This window comes from Coregonus lavaretus, assembly GCF_964263955.1.
Source record: "Coregonus lavaretus genome assembly, chromosome: 18".
Lineage (NCBI taxonomy): Eukaryota > Metazoa > Chordata > Actinopteri > Salmoniformes > Salmonidae > Coregonus > Coregonus lavaretus.
Window position 1 is genome coordinate 15,052,394 of NC_140005.1, and position 16,243 is coordinate 15,068,636.

The following is a 16,243-nucleotide window of genomic DNA, read 5'->3' on the forward strand; positions in this document are numbered from 1 at the left end:
AGTGCTTAATATTAGGAAAGTTGAGAAATAAATATAGTAGGCCTAGTCTATAGAAAGCTGATGGGATCCTCCTCACAGACTGAAAGACCATCACTTCAGACTGAAAGAAGTTAAGCTACACTAAAGCTACCCTACGAAAATATAGTTTACTTAACTAAAGTTACTTTGAAAAAGTAGTTAGCTACATCTAAACTACTTAGTGAAAGATTATTATATGTAAATCTGAAATGTCATAGACTATAAATTGCAAGAACAGATCACTTTGGGGTAATACGTTAACAGAATGTGTAATTTAACTTATTAAACACAAAAACAATGTTTTAAGCGAGAATTAGGCAGGTCTGATGCCGGGGAAAAAATTGAAATGATTGCCTACTTCGTCCATATTTGGTTCCGGAAGTTAGCTGCACCACTACATGGCAAAAAAGGTTAACTACTGAAAACACTACCTAGATATGAATTTAGTTCAACTACCACCAAGCTTGTAGTCCTAAAAAACGGAAATTAGTTACCTCTGGTTCGTTCAGCCATTCCTATGGGGAAAATGAATGGGGAAAGAATAAGGTTTTGGGATAAACGCAGTGGTCTGAGGTTAACACAGTCTTAGGAGATCTTATACATAATGTTCTATTGTTCTATGAGATAATATCAGTCCGTTAACATTACCTTTATGAATTATTAAGCCTTTATGCTTTATGTGCTTTTTTATTACATTACGTTAACATTACGTTAGCTGATGACGATTATCTCATAGAACAAAACATTGAAGATCTTCTAAGCCTGTGTTTACCACCATTTTCTGCATTTATCCGAAAACCCTACAAAAACGCCATTAATTTCCCCATAGGCTTTGTCCAACGAGCCACGGTGGAGTTAGTGCCTATAAAAAGACACCATAACTATTTATCTGTATGCAAAACATGTAGTTTACTACTCCACAACACCAGCGGTAATGCACTTAATATAGAGATCAATAGTAATGGCGTCTTTTTGTAGGCAGTGTCCTTCGCAGATGCAGGAATGGCCACTTGCAGGAACGCCCCGAATAGCGTGCTGCAGTTGCACACTATTGAAAAGCCCAAATGAAGAAGAAGTAGAAAAATGTACGCCCAACTTCCGCTCGACAGGTGAAGCCGGTGACGTCATCGACTCGGAACGCGCGAGGAACTGCTTCATGAAAACAAAATAATTAGCCGTTTTGTTTTACTCTAAGAAATTATCTTGAGGAATATACGGCAGCGATATGTGTGGGTTCGGTAAGTGAACTTTAAATAACTTATATTTTAGCGGAGGAGGCAACTTCTTGTTTTCGGTTTAGCGAGGCAACCATTATGTCTAGGTTACACAGGTGTTCGTTTGCGTTTTGCGTTATTTCGGAAGTAAACTGATAATCCACTACTGATGTTTTTAATGATAAATTAGCTAAACGTTTGGTGAGGACTGAGGAGTGCAATAAGGGACACTGTTGCTTCAGTGTTTCAGATGCATATCTGGGGTTTGCTTGTAAACCCGACGTTGAATTGCATTGAATTCTACGTCAGGCAGAAATGAGCGTTTGAATCGGGAAAGTTACCTCTCACCACCTCTACAAGCAAGAATGTTGAATAAAAGTACATTTCAACGTACTTTACCGGTTGTCGGAGCGGTTGGTCCTTTTTGCGGTAGGAATGTGAGACAATCTATCCACAGGAAAGTGTAATTACATGGTAGCGTCTGCTAAATGACTAAAATGTAAATGTAGTGAGTTCAGATTTCTATCATGCTCACAAAATAAAAAATACATGCATGAGATGCATGCACAGGCTACTTGCCGAGCTTGTGCAGATGTTTACAATCAAATGTATTTATAAAGCCCTTTTTACATCAGCAGATGTCACAAAGTGCTATACAGAAACCCAGCCTAAAACCCCAAACAGCAAGCAATGCAGATGTAGAAGCACGGTGGCAAGGAAAAACTCCCTAGAAAGGCAGAAACCTAGGAAGAAACCAAGAGGAACCAGGCTCTGAGGGGTGGCCAGTCCTCTTCTGGCTGTGCAGGGTGGAGATTATAACAGTACAAGGCCAGATTTTTCTCCAAGATGTTCAAACGTTCATAGATGACCAGCAGAGTCAAATAATAATCACAGTGGTTGTAGAGGTTGCAACAGGTCAGTACATCAGGAGTAAATGTCACTAGGCTTTTCATAGCTGGGAATTTAGAGGTTGAAATAGCAGGTCTGGGTCAAGGTAGCACGTCTGGTGAACAGGTCAGGGTTCCATAGCCGCAGGCAGGAGAGTGGAAACATGCTTCATCTGAACTGCTCTACCAGAGTTTTGAAAAGTTTATGTAATTATTCTTTCATGTGGATGTATTGTTTCACATTCCTACCAAAATGACCAACCGCACGTTCCGGTAAAGTTTGTTAAAATATAATTTTATTCAAAATTCTGGCTTGTAGAGGTCGTGAGAGGAAACTTTCCTGATTCAAATGCTAATTTCTGCCCGACTCGAATTCAATGCAATTCAACATTGAGTTTCCAGGTAAATCTGGGGTGTATTCATTAAGTCTTGCAACGGAAACCAGTGACAGTTTAAGAACCAAACGGAAGCAAACAGAGCAATCGGAATGAAACCGGGAGAGTCCTACCTGAATTTGTCCAATAGAAACCAAAGCATTTTCCATTTGGAGTAGACGGTTTCAGTTAAAAAACGTTTTGCAACGATATCCAACTAATGACTAGTACCATCTTGCTTCATCATGTAGGGCCTATTAGAACCAGCCTATCAGTCGGTTTGTGTAGGTCAACATTCCGCACCTTCTTTAGTGTTATAAATGTTTCTACCAACAAATAGGCCAAAGTTGAAGAGGCTTGCTTACTTACTTTTAAATACGTAAACTCACAGAACTAGAATGAGATTAAACTGTCATTCTCTATGGTGATTACTGTGTAATCTAATTTAATTTCAATTCCAGTCCATTCAAGAAGTACACTAAAATTCCATTTCGAATTGACTGGAATTGAAATGGTATTGACCCCAACCCTGATAGCCTACTCTACAACAATGACCATACAATGACCAATGACGACCGTGTGCTGATCTGTTAGATAAGGAGAAGGGTCCGGGGCGTCTGATGAAGAAGGGGTTTACTCTGATCCTGGTGGGTCACATTAACGTCATCCTGGGAGCCATCATCCACGGTAGCATCCTGCGCCACATCTCTAAACCCAACGACCAGATCACCACCGAGTTCACTGCCGTCAACATCATCTCTGTCACCTCCGGACTGCTGGTCAGTCAGATAACTATATTATGGGTTACCGTAGTAACAATTAGTAATAACATGATGTTATAGATAAAAACTGAAATGTTCTGTTTCCATTTTCAGAGCATTGCAACAGGAATCATTGCCATATTGGTGTCAAGAAATCTGTCAGTTTGGAAACTAGTAAGACCATAACCATCAATAACAAGAAAATATAATTTGTAAGATACAATGAACACCATTAAGTCTGCAACTGTCACCTCTTCACCACCTCTCGTCAAATTCTCCCCACCTCCTTCACATCTCCCCTCTTTCCCTCCTCTCTCCTCCACCTATTTCCCCGCTTTCTCTCTCTCTCCCCTCTATTCCCCAACTCCAGCACATAGGTCTTCTGATTAGTTCTTTCCTGAATGCCCTACTCTCTGCGGCCTGCGGTGTCGGGCTTCTATTGGCTATTAGCCTCACCATTGCCAACGAGGGGCGGGGCCTCATGTTGGGCTGCAACTTCACTGACCTGCCAATCAACGCCCGCTCGCCAGTCAACGCAGACTGCCCCTTTGACAGCACACGGATTTATGTAAATCTCTGTCTCTCGCTCTCTCTCCCTCTCTCTCTGCCCCTTTGACACCACACAAATATACAGATGTCTCTCTCTCTACCTCATATATATATATATATATATATACACAGTGGGGAGAACAAGTATTTGATACACTGCCGATTTTGCAGGTTTTCCTACTTACAAAGCATGTAGAGGTCTGTAATTTTTATCATAGGTACACTTCAACTGTGAGAGACGGAATCTAAAACAAAAATCCAGAAAATCATGTTGTATGATTTTTAAGTAATTAATTTGCATTTTATTGCATGACATAAGTATTTGATACATCAGAAAAGCAGAACTTAATATTTGGTACAGAAACCTTTGTTTGCAATTACAGAGATCATACGTTTCCTGTAGGTCTTGACCAGGTTTGCACACACTGCAGCAGGGATTTTGGCCCACTCCTCCATACAGACCTTCTCCAGATCCTTCAGGTTTTGGGGCTGTCGCTGGGCAATACGGACTTTCAGCTCCCTCCAAAGGGTTCAGGTCTGGAGACTGGCTAGGCCACTCCAGGACCTTGAGATGCTTCTTACGGAGCCACTCCTTAGTTGCCCTGGCTGTGTGTGTCGGGTCGTTGTCATGCTGGAAGACCCAGTCACGACCCATCTTCAATGCTCTTACTGAGGGAAGGAGGTTGTTGGCCAAGATCTCACGATACATGGCCCCATCCATCCTCCCCTCAATACGGTGCAGTCGTCCTGTCTCCTTTGCAGAAAAGCATCCCCAAAGAATGATGTTTCCACCTCCATGCTTCACGGTTGGGATGGTGTTCTTGGGGTTGTACTCATCCTTCTTCTTCCTCCAAACACGGCGAGTGGAGTTTAGACCAAAAAGCTATATTTTTGTCTCATCAGACCACATGACCTTCTCCCATTCCTCCTCTGGATCATCCAGATGGTCATTGGCAAACTTCAGACGGGCCTGGACATGCGCTGGCTTGAGCAGGGGGACCTTGCGTGCGCTGCAGGATTTTAATTTGTGACGGCGTAGTGTGTTACTAATAGTTTTCTTTGAGACTGTGTCCCAGCTCTCTTCAGGTCATTGACCAGGTCCTGCCGTGTAGTTCTGGGCTGATCCCTCACCTTCCTCATGATCATTGATGCCCCACGAGGTGAGATCTTGCATGGAGCCCCAGACCGAGGGTGATTGACCGTCATCTTGAACTTCTTCCATTTTCTAATAATTGCGCCAACAGTTGTTGCCTTCTCACCAAGCTGCTTGCCTATTGTCCTGTAGCCCATCCCAGCCTTGTGCAGGTCTACAATTCTATCCCTGATGTCTTTACACAGCTCTCTGGTCTTGGCCATTGTGGAGAGGTTGGAGTCTGTTTGATTGAGTGTGTGGACAGGTGTCTTTTATACAGGTAACGAGTTCAAACAGGTGCAGTTAATACAGGTAATGAGTGGAGAACAGGAGGGCTTCTTAAAGAAAAACTAACAGGTCTGTGAGAGACGGAATTCTTACTGGTTGGTAGGTGATCAAATACTTATGTCATGCAATAAAGTGCAAATGAATTACTTAAAAATCATACAATGTGATTTTCTGGATTTTTGTTTTAGATTCCGTCTCTCACAGTTGAAGTGTACCTATTATAAAAATTACAGACCTCTACATGCTTTGTAAGTAGGAAAACCTGCAATATCGGCAGTGTATCAAATACTTGTTCTCCCCACTGTATATATATACACACATATACACATATACACATATATACATACAGTACCAGTCAAAAGTTTCAAGGGTTTTTCTTTATTTTCTACTATTTTTTACATTGTAGAAAAATAGTGAAGACATCAAAACTATGAAATAACACATATGGAATCATGTAGTAACCAAAATAGTGTTAAACAAATCAACATTTATTTGAGATTCTTCAAAGTAGCCACCCTTTGCCTTGATGTCAGCTTTGCACACTCTTGGCATTTTCTCACCTGGAATGCTTTTCCAACAGTCTTGAAGGAGTTCCTACATATGCTGAGCACTTGTTGGCTGCTTTTCCTTCACTTTGCAGTCCAACTAATCCTAAACCATCTCAATTGGGTTGAGTTCAGGTGATTGTGGAGGCCAGGTCATCTGATGTAGCACTCCATCACTCTCCTTTTTGGTCAAATAGCCCTTACACAGCCTGGAGGTGTGTTGGGTCATTGTCCTGTTGAAAAATAAATGATAGTCCCACTAAGCGCAAACCAGATGGGATGGCGTATCGCTGCAGAATGCTGTGGTAGCCATGCTGGTTAAGTGTGCCTTGAATTCTAAATAAATCACAGACAGTGTCACCAGCAAAGCACCCCCACACAATCACACCTCCTCCTCCATGCTTCACGGTGGGTACCACACATGCGGAGATCATCCGTTCACCTACTCTGCGGCGTCTCACAAAGACACGGCGGTTGGAACCAAAAATCTCAAATTTCGACTCCAGACCAAAGGACAGATTTCCACCGGTCTAATGTCCATTGCTGGTGTTTCTTGGCCCAAGCAAGTCTCTTCTTCTTATTGGTGTCCTTTAGTAGTGGTTTCTTTGCAGCAATTCGACCGTGAAGGCCTGATTCACGCAGTCTCATCTGAACAGTTGATGTTGATGTGTCTGTGACTTGAACTTTGTGAAGCATTTATTTGGGCTGCAATTTCTGAGGCTGGTAACTGTAATGAACTTATCCTCTGCAGCAAAGGTAACTTTGGGTCTTCCTTTCCTGTGGCGGTCCTCATGAGAGCCAGTTTCATCATAGCGCCTGATGGTTTTTGCGACTGCACTTGAATAAACTTTAAACGTTTTTGACATTTTCCTTATTGACTGACCATCATGTCTTAAAGTAATGATGGACTGTCGTTTCTCTTTGCTTATTTGAGCTGTTCTTGCCATACTATGGACTTGGTCTTTTACCAAATAGGGCTATGTTCTGTATACCCCCCCCCCCCTACCTTGTCACAACACAACTGATTGGCTCAAACGCACAACTGTTAATTGAAATGCATTCCAGGTGACTACCTCACATGAAGCTGGTTGAGAGAATGCCAAGAGTGTGCAAAGCTGTCATCAAGGATGGCTACTTTGTAGAATCTCAAATATATTTGGATTTGTTTAACATATTTTTGGTTACTACATGATTCCATATGTGTCATTTCATAGTTTTGATGTCTTCACTATTATTTTACAATGTAGAAAATAGTACAAAAAAAGAAAAACCCTGGAATGAGTAGGTGTGTCCAAACTTTTGACTGGTACTGTATATATATGCACCTACCTTTCTCTCTCCTTCTCTCCAGGACACTACACTATCTCTGTGGTTCCCATGTGTACTTCTGGCTGGACTGGAAACAGCACTGTCTATCTGGTGCTTCGTAGTGGGACTGGTACTGAGGGGCCTGGGACCCTGCTCACACACATACCTCAAAGAACAGGTAACGCACACACACATACACATACACATACACATACACACACACACACACACACACACACACATACACACTGTTCTCCATCTCTCCTGTCTCTGTGCCAGCTGGAGGAGGAGGCTCTGACCAATAGGGCAGCGGCAGATCCAGAGTACTCACCCCAGGGCCGGAGCCTGATTGGACAACACTCTGCCTATGCATAGAAGACTGCCACAGACCAGGAGGTGAGGGTTCAGTCCACTGGTGCTTGATCCTTCCACGAGCCTCTAGCCCCTTCTCCTTTCCCATTGCTCTAGGTCAGGCTCAGTCCGGGTCTCAACTTACTGTTGAGAGTTAGAATAGTAGAGTACACAAGGTGCAATTTCGAAATTTGGTTGTGCATCAGCAGTTATGTCAGTCACTGACAGTCACTCAATTCGCCCATGTCAGCTAACATCTTTTAGTCTAGCAAGCTATCTAAACTTGTACTAATCATGGTCAAATTACAGACTGGGGGGGCCGCCATTGATTTTGTTAGTCACTCTCACTCAGATATCTCATTTAAAACTGCAACATTTTCTCTAAGGGGGGGGGGGCAAAATGTCACTTTTTGACTGCATGTGTGGGTATGGATGTGGGTATGCAGACCCGCGAGCCACTGTGGCCCCTCATGATGAGTTCAGATTATTTGTGGCTCCCACCACCATCAACGTTTCCCATCCCTGCTCTAGGTGGCGCCATGGTGCCTAGTGGTGCTTGTTTTAGTGAATACCAAAAACACAAGTAGTTCATGGGATATGATTGTGTAATGACCATTTTACCATTTTACCATTTTAATTCGAGGTTATTTCTGTCCGGTAAACTAAAGTGCTAGCGTTTACATGTAATCTGCTTCCTTCAGATCTGCCAAAACTAAAGCTATTTTTTAACTGAGCTAAAGTAACATCTCTCCTCATGCTCTCTTGTCAACAGTGTTTGATGACGAAGGTGTGACTGAACCTCTTCCTCTTCAGAGAACCTCCCTGGTGCCTTTACCTCCATTCATACCAAAGACTCTCCTCTCCCTCAACGTGAGCGGCTAGCTAGACTGTGAGATGACATTGTGTCTGTGTCTGCCTCAGAATGTCCGTCCTCCCCTCGATCCTCCGACATTTCACAAATGCAAAATGACAAACGCCTGTAGTGTAGAGATTATTTATGGATCAATATCTTCGTTATAGTATTTCGCTACGATCATATTTAAATGATTGCATTTAATCACATTTATCATGCTTCATGCTTTTTTCATTTTCTGTACATGTTATTTCCTCCTTTTAACAGCAGCACACTGTTATGTACTTTGTGAAATTTAACAACTAACTCTCAGCCAAGCCAAAGATTTTTGTTTTATGACTCTACTCTTGTATTTAATTGCCAATCTCAGCCAAAGATATGTGTTTTATTGTCCTGTGTGTTTTTGTAACCTGATTATGGCTACCAGGCCTCGATGCACTCCATAGTGTTTACTACTCTGTTATTCCCTGGCTTGAATGTATAATGTGGGGATATAGGAATAGCCTGCCGGAGAGGGGCTCTGAGGGTTCATCTCAAATTGCACCTTCTCCTATTCCTAGAAACAAATCTCCCACATTGCAGTTTTCTCCCCATTTCCCCCCCCCCTGCAGGTGCATATAAAACAAGGGGAACAGGGAGAGCTGAACCACTTTGGAGTACTGAGACGCACCCTGAGAGTTTAACTGAAACCCAATGCAGCAGAGTAGCCTCTGGGGGCCGGGGTGCATGAGTGGTCAGGTGGACACCATTATGTAGGCCATACAGGCGTAGCTGGGGTAGGCTCACATTCCCCCACACCAGGCAGAAGTGATCAGCTCAGCGCTGAAACGGTTAATCTTGTGCTGGGTTAAATCGAGTGGGTCGTAATCTTTGCACACAACGCTAATCCCCCGAGCCGAGGGGGGAATCAATATTGATATAAGGAGGTGACTGACCCTGTCACAACAAAGGTTGTTTTCTATGCATGGCCAGCAGAATGTTGTCCCTCCAGGGCTGCCGTATGTTGATATTGTACTGTAGTATTACTACTGTAGTGGGTTTCCACTAGCTTCGATAGCCACAAAGTCAGATTCCACAATCACAAAGTCTTAATTTAAGGCTAAGGTTAGCAGTGTGGTTACATTTAGGGCTAAGGTTTAAAATCTAATTTTAAGAAGTTAATTGTAGAAATGGGCTGGGTGTATGACTTCGTGGCTGTGGTAACTAGTGAAGATCACTTTGGAGGGATAAACGAGTGTAGGCTACTCATCGGGATGAGCTGGATTTCACTTAATTTAAACCCTGGTGGATTGTCTGAACTGTGCTCACTGGAATATGGTCCAATAACGTTTATGTGTAAGGGTTGGGGTCTTTCACATTTTTTTATCAGGAAGTGAGTTGAATTCATGAATTATAATTTCTATGAGGTCTCCTGAATTGAACACAACCATGATCTCAATCTACATTTCATGCATGTTGTTTTTTGCCTGCAGTATTTTTACTTGAAGTTGCATCTGATTGTGTTTAGTTGTTTTTATATTTTAAGGACTGCACCGATCAATGTGTTTAAAAGTTTTTTTATATTAAATAATTTGCTTCAAATAAATGTTAACTATTTGGCTTATCATTGCTATCCTCTGTGTGCTCTTCACATGACTGTTTACATCAGTGTTAAAGTGGGATGGGGACTTTCAGGTCTATTCTGTAGGCAGCCTATTGTGCAACCATGAATGAATGCACTGTATATATAACATAGGACATGATGTGAATTATATTGGAATTTCTCTGATATATCATGAAAATCAATTGAACTGATCGATGATCATTTTGCATAATGCAATCAGTTGGCTCTTATTATACTGGCGCTCTAGCTCAAAGCGCGCGTCCGGGGAATAGATAATTGATGGATTTGCATGCAGTAGCAGCGAGCGAGAGCTAGCGACGTGCTTGTGTATTGCCACTGGAAGAAACAACGGCAAAGAGCAGTGCAGATCAATGATTATTCCAATTGAAGGTGAAGTTTTGCTTTGGTTTTTTTTTGGAGGGGGGTGGGCTTAAATGTTCATTATGCAGAAGAAGTTCATTCGAAGCGTTTGTTCCCGTTATAGCTTGAAATATTTGTCACTCAGTTTGAGGTTGCGGCACAAATTGCTACAAATTGCAATGTAACCATATTCACGTTTACGAGTTAGCAATCGTATACAATTGTACAATTACTAAAACAAGCCAATACATTATTTTGTTTTCTTTGCTTCCTATAAAAAAATGCTACGCAAATGGTAGCGTTAGCACAGAGACAAGTTCGTGTGCGAGCCGTAGGTCAGAGATAGTCAGACATTCTAAAATGACGGGCTTGGGGCTATTTTAGCTAGATAATAGGCTAGATAGAAAAACAATGTTCCACTGTATTATTGCGTTGCATTTTGTTGGTATTAACCGGCGTGTCTACATTACTACACACTCACAGAGGTTGCTGTATCGCCTATACACCGTTCAAATGGCATTTCTTTGAGACACCAGCAGTGACCGGGTAATCAACCCAGTGGTGCGAAACATTGCGAGAACACGTTAGTTGCACGGCTATGGTGGTGGGTCGGCTTGCAGGGGGTAAATTCAAGACGAGGATGCATGGTTTTCTAGGCATAATATATTGAATTGACTGGAAGGGCGTGTGCGCAGCTGTGTAGTAGCAACGCCCAATAAGGTCCTGCAAAAATGACTATAAATTGCTCTGCATAGTAACCACTGCATATATACTGTATTGGACGACACACACCTATAGGCCTGTATACCTATAGGTGTTTGTCATAGACCTATAGGACAGTATCATGTTGACAGTAGCCAATCCTGACAGAAATGCATTTCATAATATATCTGCCTGTATGTAAGCTTAGGTTTACCAGTGAAGTTGATCTGTCACCCAACTGTTTTCACCCTCATTAGTGCTCTGTCTGTTTGAACATAAATAAATACATAAAACAATAACAGTGACTGTAATAATAGTGTAATAAAGACAATCTATGGGGACTTGTGTAAATGAGGGGTGGGGTTGCTGTTTTTCAACTCCCTGTCTCGTGTCACCTATTTACACATGTATAGGACTGTCTTGCCACTTGTCTTACCATTCTTTTGTGTTTTAACTTGTAGGTCTTGCTTGACTTGTGCTACTGGGCCATTGGACGTTCTTTGTGAAGAAACACTGAATACTTTCAATAGGCAGTCTCTTCTTTCATTGGAGAGAGAAGACCATAGCTGTGCTGGGGGAGACGGTGGAAAATCTAGGCTGATGATCACAGCCCTCCAGCGGGTACAGACCCAGACAGAGGAGGCTGGCTGTGTGGATCCCGTAGCCAGACTAGGTGCACTCATCTGGGGGATAGAAACAGCAGGACTCCCCTGTGAGTGCCACAGGTTTCCAGGGTGTGATTGTGGAGAAGAAGAAGAAGAATAGCCCTGCTGTTATCTCATCCCTCCTTTCCTCTCTTCATCCCTCTCTTCCCCTCCCCTGCTCATCGAGGATGAGAGTGAGGTGGGACTACAAGTCACCTGCAATGGCAGACTCGCACAGAGAGAGGGTCATGCCTAGGTCACTCTTCCTCTTGCTTCTCTTCCTCTTGTCCCTCTGCTCCCCCTGTCTGTCTTTTCATGCGGCAACAGCAGAGAGCCACAGTACGTTTACCTGTGAGCCAGTAGGACTGCGGATGTGCCAGGACCTGCCTTACAACGCCACCTTCATGCCCAACCTCCTCAACCACTATGACCAGCAGACTGCCGCGCTCGCCATGGAGGTACTGACTATAGCTGTGTGTGTGTGTGTGTGTGTGTGTATGTGCATTGCTGTTGCCCCAAAGGGATCATGGTTTATGAATAGAGACTGAAATGAGGTTGTAATTGGAGCGTTTGGGCTGACATAGAAACCAACCAACTTAGGTTACTGGCTGTTCTATCCTTCTTCAGAATGAATGGGCAAGGATAGGTTTTTACAATCAGTAGGGTACTAACTTTAGCCTACTAGTACTTATTTCTCAGCAGATTTCAAGGCTGACGTGGTTTTCTGTAGTAGTTTTGTTCTGTAGGGGTAAAACCTTGTAAATACATATCTTTCTCTGTCCGTATGCCTGTGGCTTGGAGGCGTTGTGTCAGAGACAGTATTTTCTGATCCGATGATGAAAGGTCTGACGTGTGTGTGTCTCATCTGCTAGTCATCCATTAATGGCTATCATGGCATACTGTTATATCTCCAACCTTTCAAAATGCCCTCACCTGTTTTGTTACCGATCACCTTACTACACATGTAGCTTCCAAAAACCATGTCGCTTTCTGTCCTGTCTAAATCTAGTTGTAGCATGATGATGATGACATAACTTATGTTTTGCTGCAGTGTACCAGTTATGTAAATAGATTATGAATAAAGTGTAAAAGTCCAATCTGGTCCAGAAATTCCCAGCACAGCTGTTCCTCATCTTCAGATTATCTTGCCCCTGTCAGAATCAACCGAAAACATCACACAACTAACCAGGCTGTGATTTATTTCTGTGTATTCAATAATTGAGCATTTTTGTTGTTGTTGAATTGTATCAACATATATTAATGTGAAGATTTTAAACAAACATCTGTTGTTGAACTTGATTTGATCCAGTAGAGAAGTAGCCTAACTTAAACCCTACATCCCCGGAAGGCAGCTTTACAAAATGCAGTTGTTGCAACAAGAGGAGCTGCAATGTGAGACCGTTGTAGTTCTCTCTCCCAGTCACTCTGGCAGCATCAGTGGAGGGCTCTGGGTGTGGGAACCCGCAGAGGAAATTGAATAATATCCCTCACGGGACACTGGCTGTACCCGCTCTGATTCATCGTGTCTTTGTGTGTGTGTGTGTGTGTGTGTGTGCACGCAAACGCGGCTTACATGTGTCTCACCAGAACGCTGTGTAAGCCCTGCCTTTAGTGAACCACATCCAATTACAGCAACAGAAAGCATGTTATATCGAGTAGAGCTGAAAGCATGTTATATCGAGTAGAGCTGAAAGCATGTTATATCGAGTAGAGCTGTAGCCCTGGCTGATACAATGCTGTGTGAATGGCTGGTTGAGCTGTAGCAGGGCCTTGGGTTTATGTTTGTCTGAGGCCTGTAGCCCTGGTTGGTACTGTGCTGTGTTTCCTGTGTGATTGACAGCAGGTCTATTGGTGCCAGCTGACATTATTCTCACCAGTGCTAACTAGCCACTAATCTTCCCCAACGCTCCACAATCGAGGGTTTGATTCTCAGCGTGGAACGATTCTCTCTCACCCGACACTGCAGTCAATTAAGCCTGGGGGAGGAGAGGGGGGAGAAAGGGATGTGGGGAGAGGGTTGAGAGGAAAAAGAGAGAGAAAGAATGTGTGAACGGCCAAATGAGCTCGATTCACAAAAGAGCACCCAATGTTAGCACATTGGGTGCTAACCCCCCTCCACCCCACACACACACAGTGGTGGCAGAGCAGTGTGTGGCAGCTAGGAGGGTGGCCAGCTGTCTTACAGTCCCCAGGGGAAATTGGGCATGATGACATCACTCTGGAGTTGGCCTGGTCTGACAGGAGAATAATAAGGATATTTAATTAATAATAACTGATTGGATTTATGTAGTGGCATCCCCTCTACCCTCGAATAATAACCCTGTACAAGAGAGAGACCAGATAGACCTGAGCTGAGGGAATACTACACGAGAGCGAGAGAGTAAAGGAGGTAGGATGGAAGGAGAGAGTATGAGGTGTGTGTGTGTGTTTCAATTTGATACAGAGGGAGGGTGAGGGAAAGTGGGTGAGTGGGATAGAAAGAGAAAGTGTTTCAGACTGGAAGAGAGGGACAGTCAGGGTGTGTGGGAGGTCTGTCTCCACCATTGTGGTTCTCTTCTCTGTCTCTCTCTCCCAGCATGGGGTCCTGGCTGCCTCTCAGCCTGAGACTCTACTCTGCTGCTCTAATCAACTACACTACACCCTGGGAACACCACAGGGCCACCAGGTCCTTAAAACACACACACACTGCTACCCTGAGTTGGGTGATTATGCCATTCAAAGTCTGTCAGAGAAATGAAGGGAAGCCTTTAGTATTTAGTCTTAAAAGCCTTAATTATCTTGCCATTTCTATAGTTCTATAGAGCTTAGTTAAAATATAGAGAAACAAATTAGAACGTCAATGCATTTCCACACACAGCCTTCACCAGAGACACAGTTGGCTGGGATAACACCAGTTAGCCTACAGCTCGGTGAGAGGAATCAAACCCATCCATCCATCTATACTGTGTAGGCTAGTAGTAGCTATATCCTATATGGTGATGACTTATCCTCAGTGGGCAGAGAGCCAAGTGCTGCTTGGTGCAGTAGAGAAAAGCCGAGCAGCCCCCTGATAAGAAAGCATACACACAGTGCCTTCAGAAAGTATTCACACCCCTTGACCTTTTTCAACATTTTGTTGTGTCACAGCCTGAATTTAAAGTTGATATCCCATAATGTCAAAGTGGAATTATGTTTTTCTACGGAAGCCTAAACATATATAATATTTGACTAAAACATAATCATTTCAAACTTTGCTTACATTTGGTATACAATCACTGAGGAGTGGCTTCCATCTGGCCACTCTACCATGAAGGCCTGATTGGTGGAGTGCTGCAGAGATGGTTGTCCTTCTGGAAGCACCCACTAAGTGCATTCGGAAAGTATTCAGACCCCTTGACTTTTTCCACATTTTGTTACGTTACAGCTTTATTCTAAAATTGATTAAATTATATTTTTTCTCAGCAATCTACACACAATACCCCATAATGACAAAGCGAAAACAGGTTTTTCGACATTTTTGCAAATGTATTAAAAATTTAAAAAACACAACTTATTTACATAAGTATTCAGACACTTTGCTATGAGACTCGAAATTGAGCTCCGGTGCATCCTGTTTCCATTGATCATCCTTGAGATGTTTCTACAACTTGATTGGAGTCCACCTGTGGTAAATTCAATTGATTGGACATGATTTGGAAAGGCACACACCTGTCTATATAATGTCGCACAGTTGACAGTGCATGTCAGAGCAAAAACCAAGCCATGAGGTCAAAATAATTGTCTGTAGAGCTCCCAGACAGGATTGTGTCGAGGCACAGATCTGGGGAAGGGTAGCAAAACATTTCTGCAGCGTTGAAGGTCCCCAAGAACACAGTGGCCTCCATCATTCTTGAATGGAAGAAGTTTGGAACCACCAAGACTCTTCCTAGAGCTGGCCGCCTGGCCAAACTGAGCAATCGGGGGAGAAGGGCCTTGGTCAGGGAGGTGACCAAGAACCCGATGGGCACTCTGACAGAGCTCCAGAGTTCCTCTGTGGAGATGGGAGAACCTTCCAGAAGGACAACCATCTCTGCAGCACTCCACCAATCCGGCCTTTATGGTAGAGTGGCCAGATGGAAGCCACTCCTCAGTAAAAGGCACATGACAGCCTGCTTGGAGTTTGCCAAAAGGCACCTAAAGGACTCTCAGACCATGAGAAACAAGATTCTCTGGTCTGATGAAACCAAGATTGAACTCTTTGGCCTGAATGCCAAGCGTCACATCTGGAGGAAACCTGGCACCATCCCTACGGTAAAGCATGGTGGTGGCAGCATCATGCTTTGGGGATGTTTTTCAGCGGCAGGGAGACTAGTAAGGATCGAGGGAAAGATGAACGGAGCAAAGTACAGAGAGATCCTTGATGAAAACCTGCTCCAGAGCGCTCAGGACCTCAGACTGGGGTGAAGGTTCCCCTTCCAACAGGACAACGACCCTAAGCACACAGCCAAGACAACACAGGAGTGGCTTTGGGACAAGTTTCTGAATGTGGCCCAGCCAGAGCCCGGACTTGAATCCGATCGAACATCTCTGGAGAGACCTGAAAATAGCTGTACAGCGATGTTCCCCATCCAACCTGACAGAGCTTGAGAAGATCTGCAGAGAAGAATGGGAGAAACTCCCCAAATACAGGTATGCC

General features: G+C 43.5%; 2 protein-coding genes across 2 annotated transcripts in view; both read left to right on the top strand.

Moving 5' to 3' along the window:
• Positions 1–1,125: 1,125 nt before the first annotated feature.
• On the top strand, positions 1,126–9,883 carry LOC311145695 (keratinocyte-associated protein 3-like). The gene is made up of 7 exons (XM_084181955.1): positions 1,126–1,256; positions 3,088–3,272; positions 3,369–3,428; positions 3,625–3,822; positions 7,120–7,254; positions 7,356–7,472; positions 8,200–9,883. Exons 1-6 carry the CDS (start codon positions 1,244–1,246, stop codon positions 7,449–7,451), a joined length of 687 nt encoding a protein of 228 aa, XP_084038081.1. The 5' UTR covers positions 1,126–1,243; the 3' UTR covers positions 7,452–7,472; positions 8,200–9,883.
• Positions 9,884–11,762: 1,879 nt separating this feature from the next.
• LOC311145888 (frizzled-3-like) overlaps positions 11,763–16,243 on the top strand; it is a 36,032-nt gene continuing 31,551 nt past the window's right edge. The window contains exon 1 of the mRNA XM_084182248.1: positions 11,763–12,047. Within this exon, the coding sequence (XP_084038374.1) occupies positions 11,778–12,047 (270 nt within the window). The 5' untranslated portion in view covers positions 11,763–11,777. The remainder of the gene's footprint in view (positions 12,048–16,243) is intronic.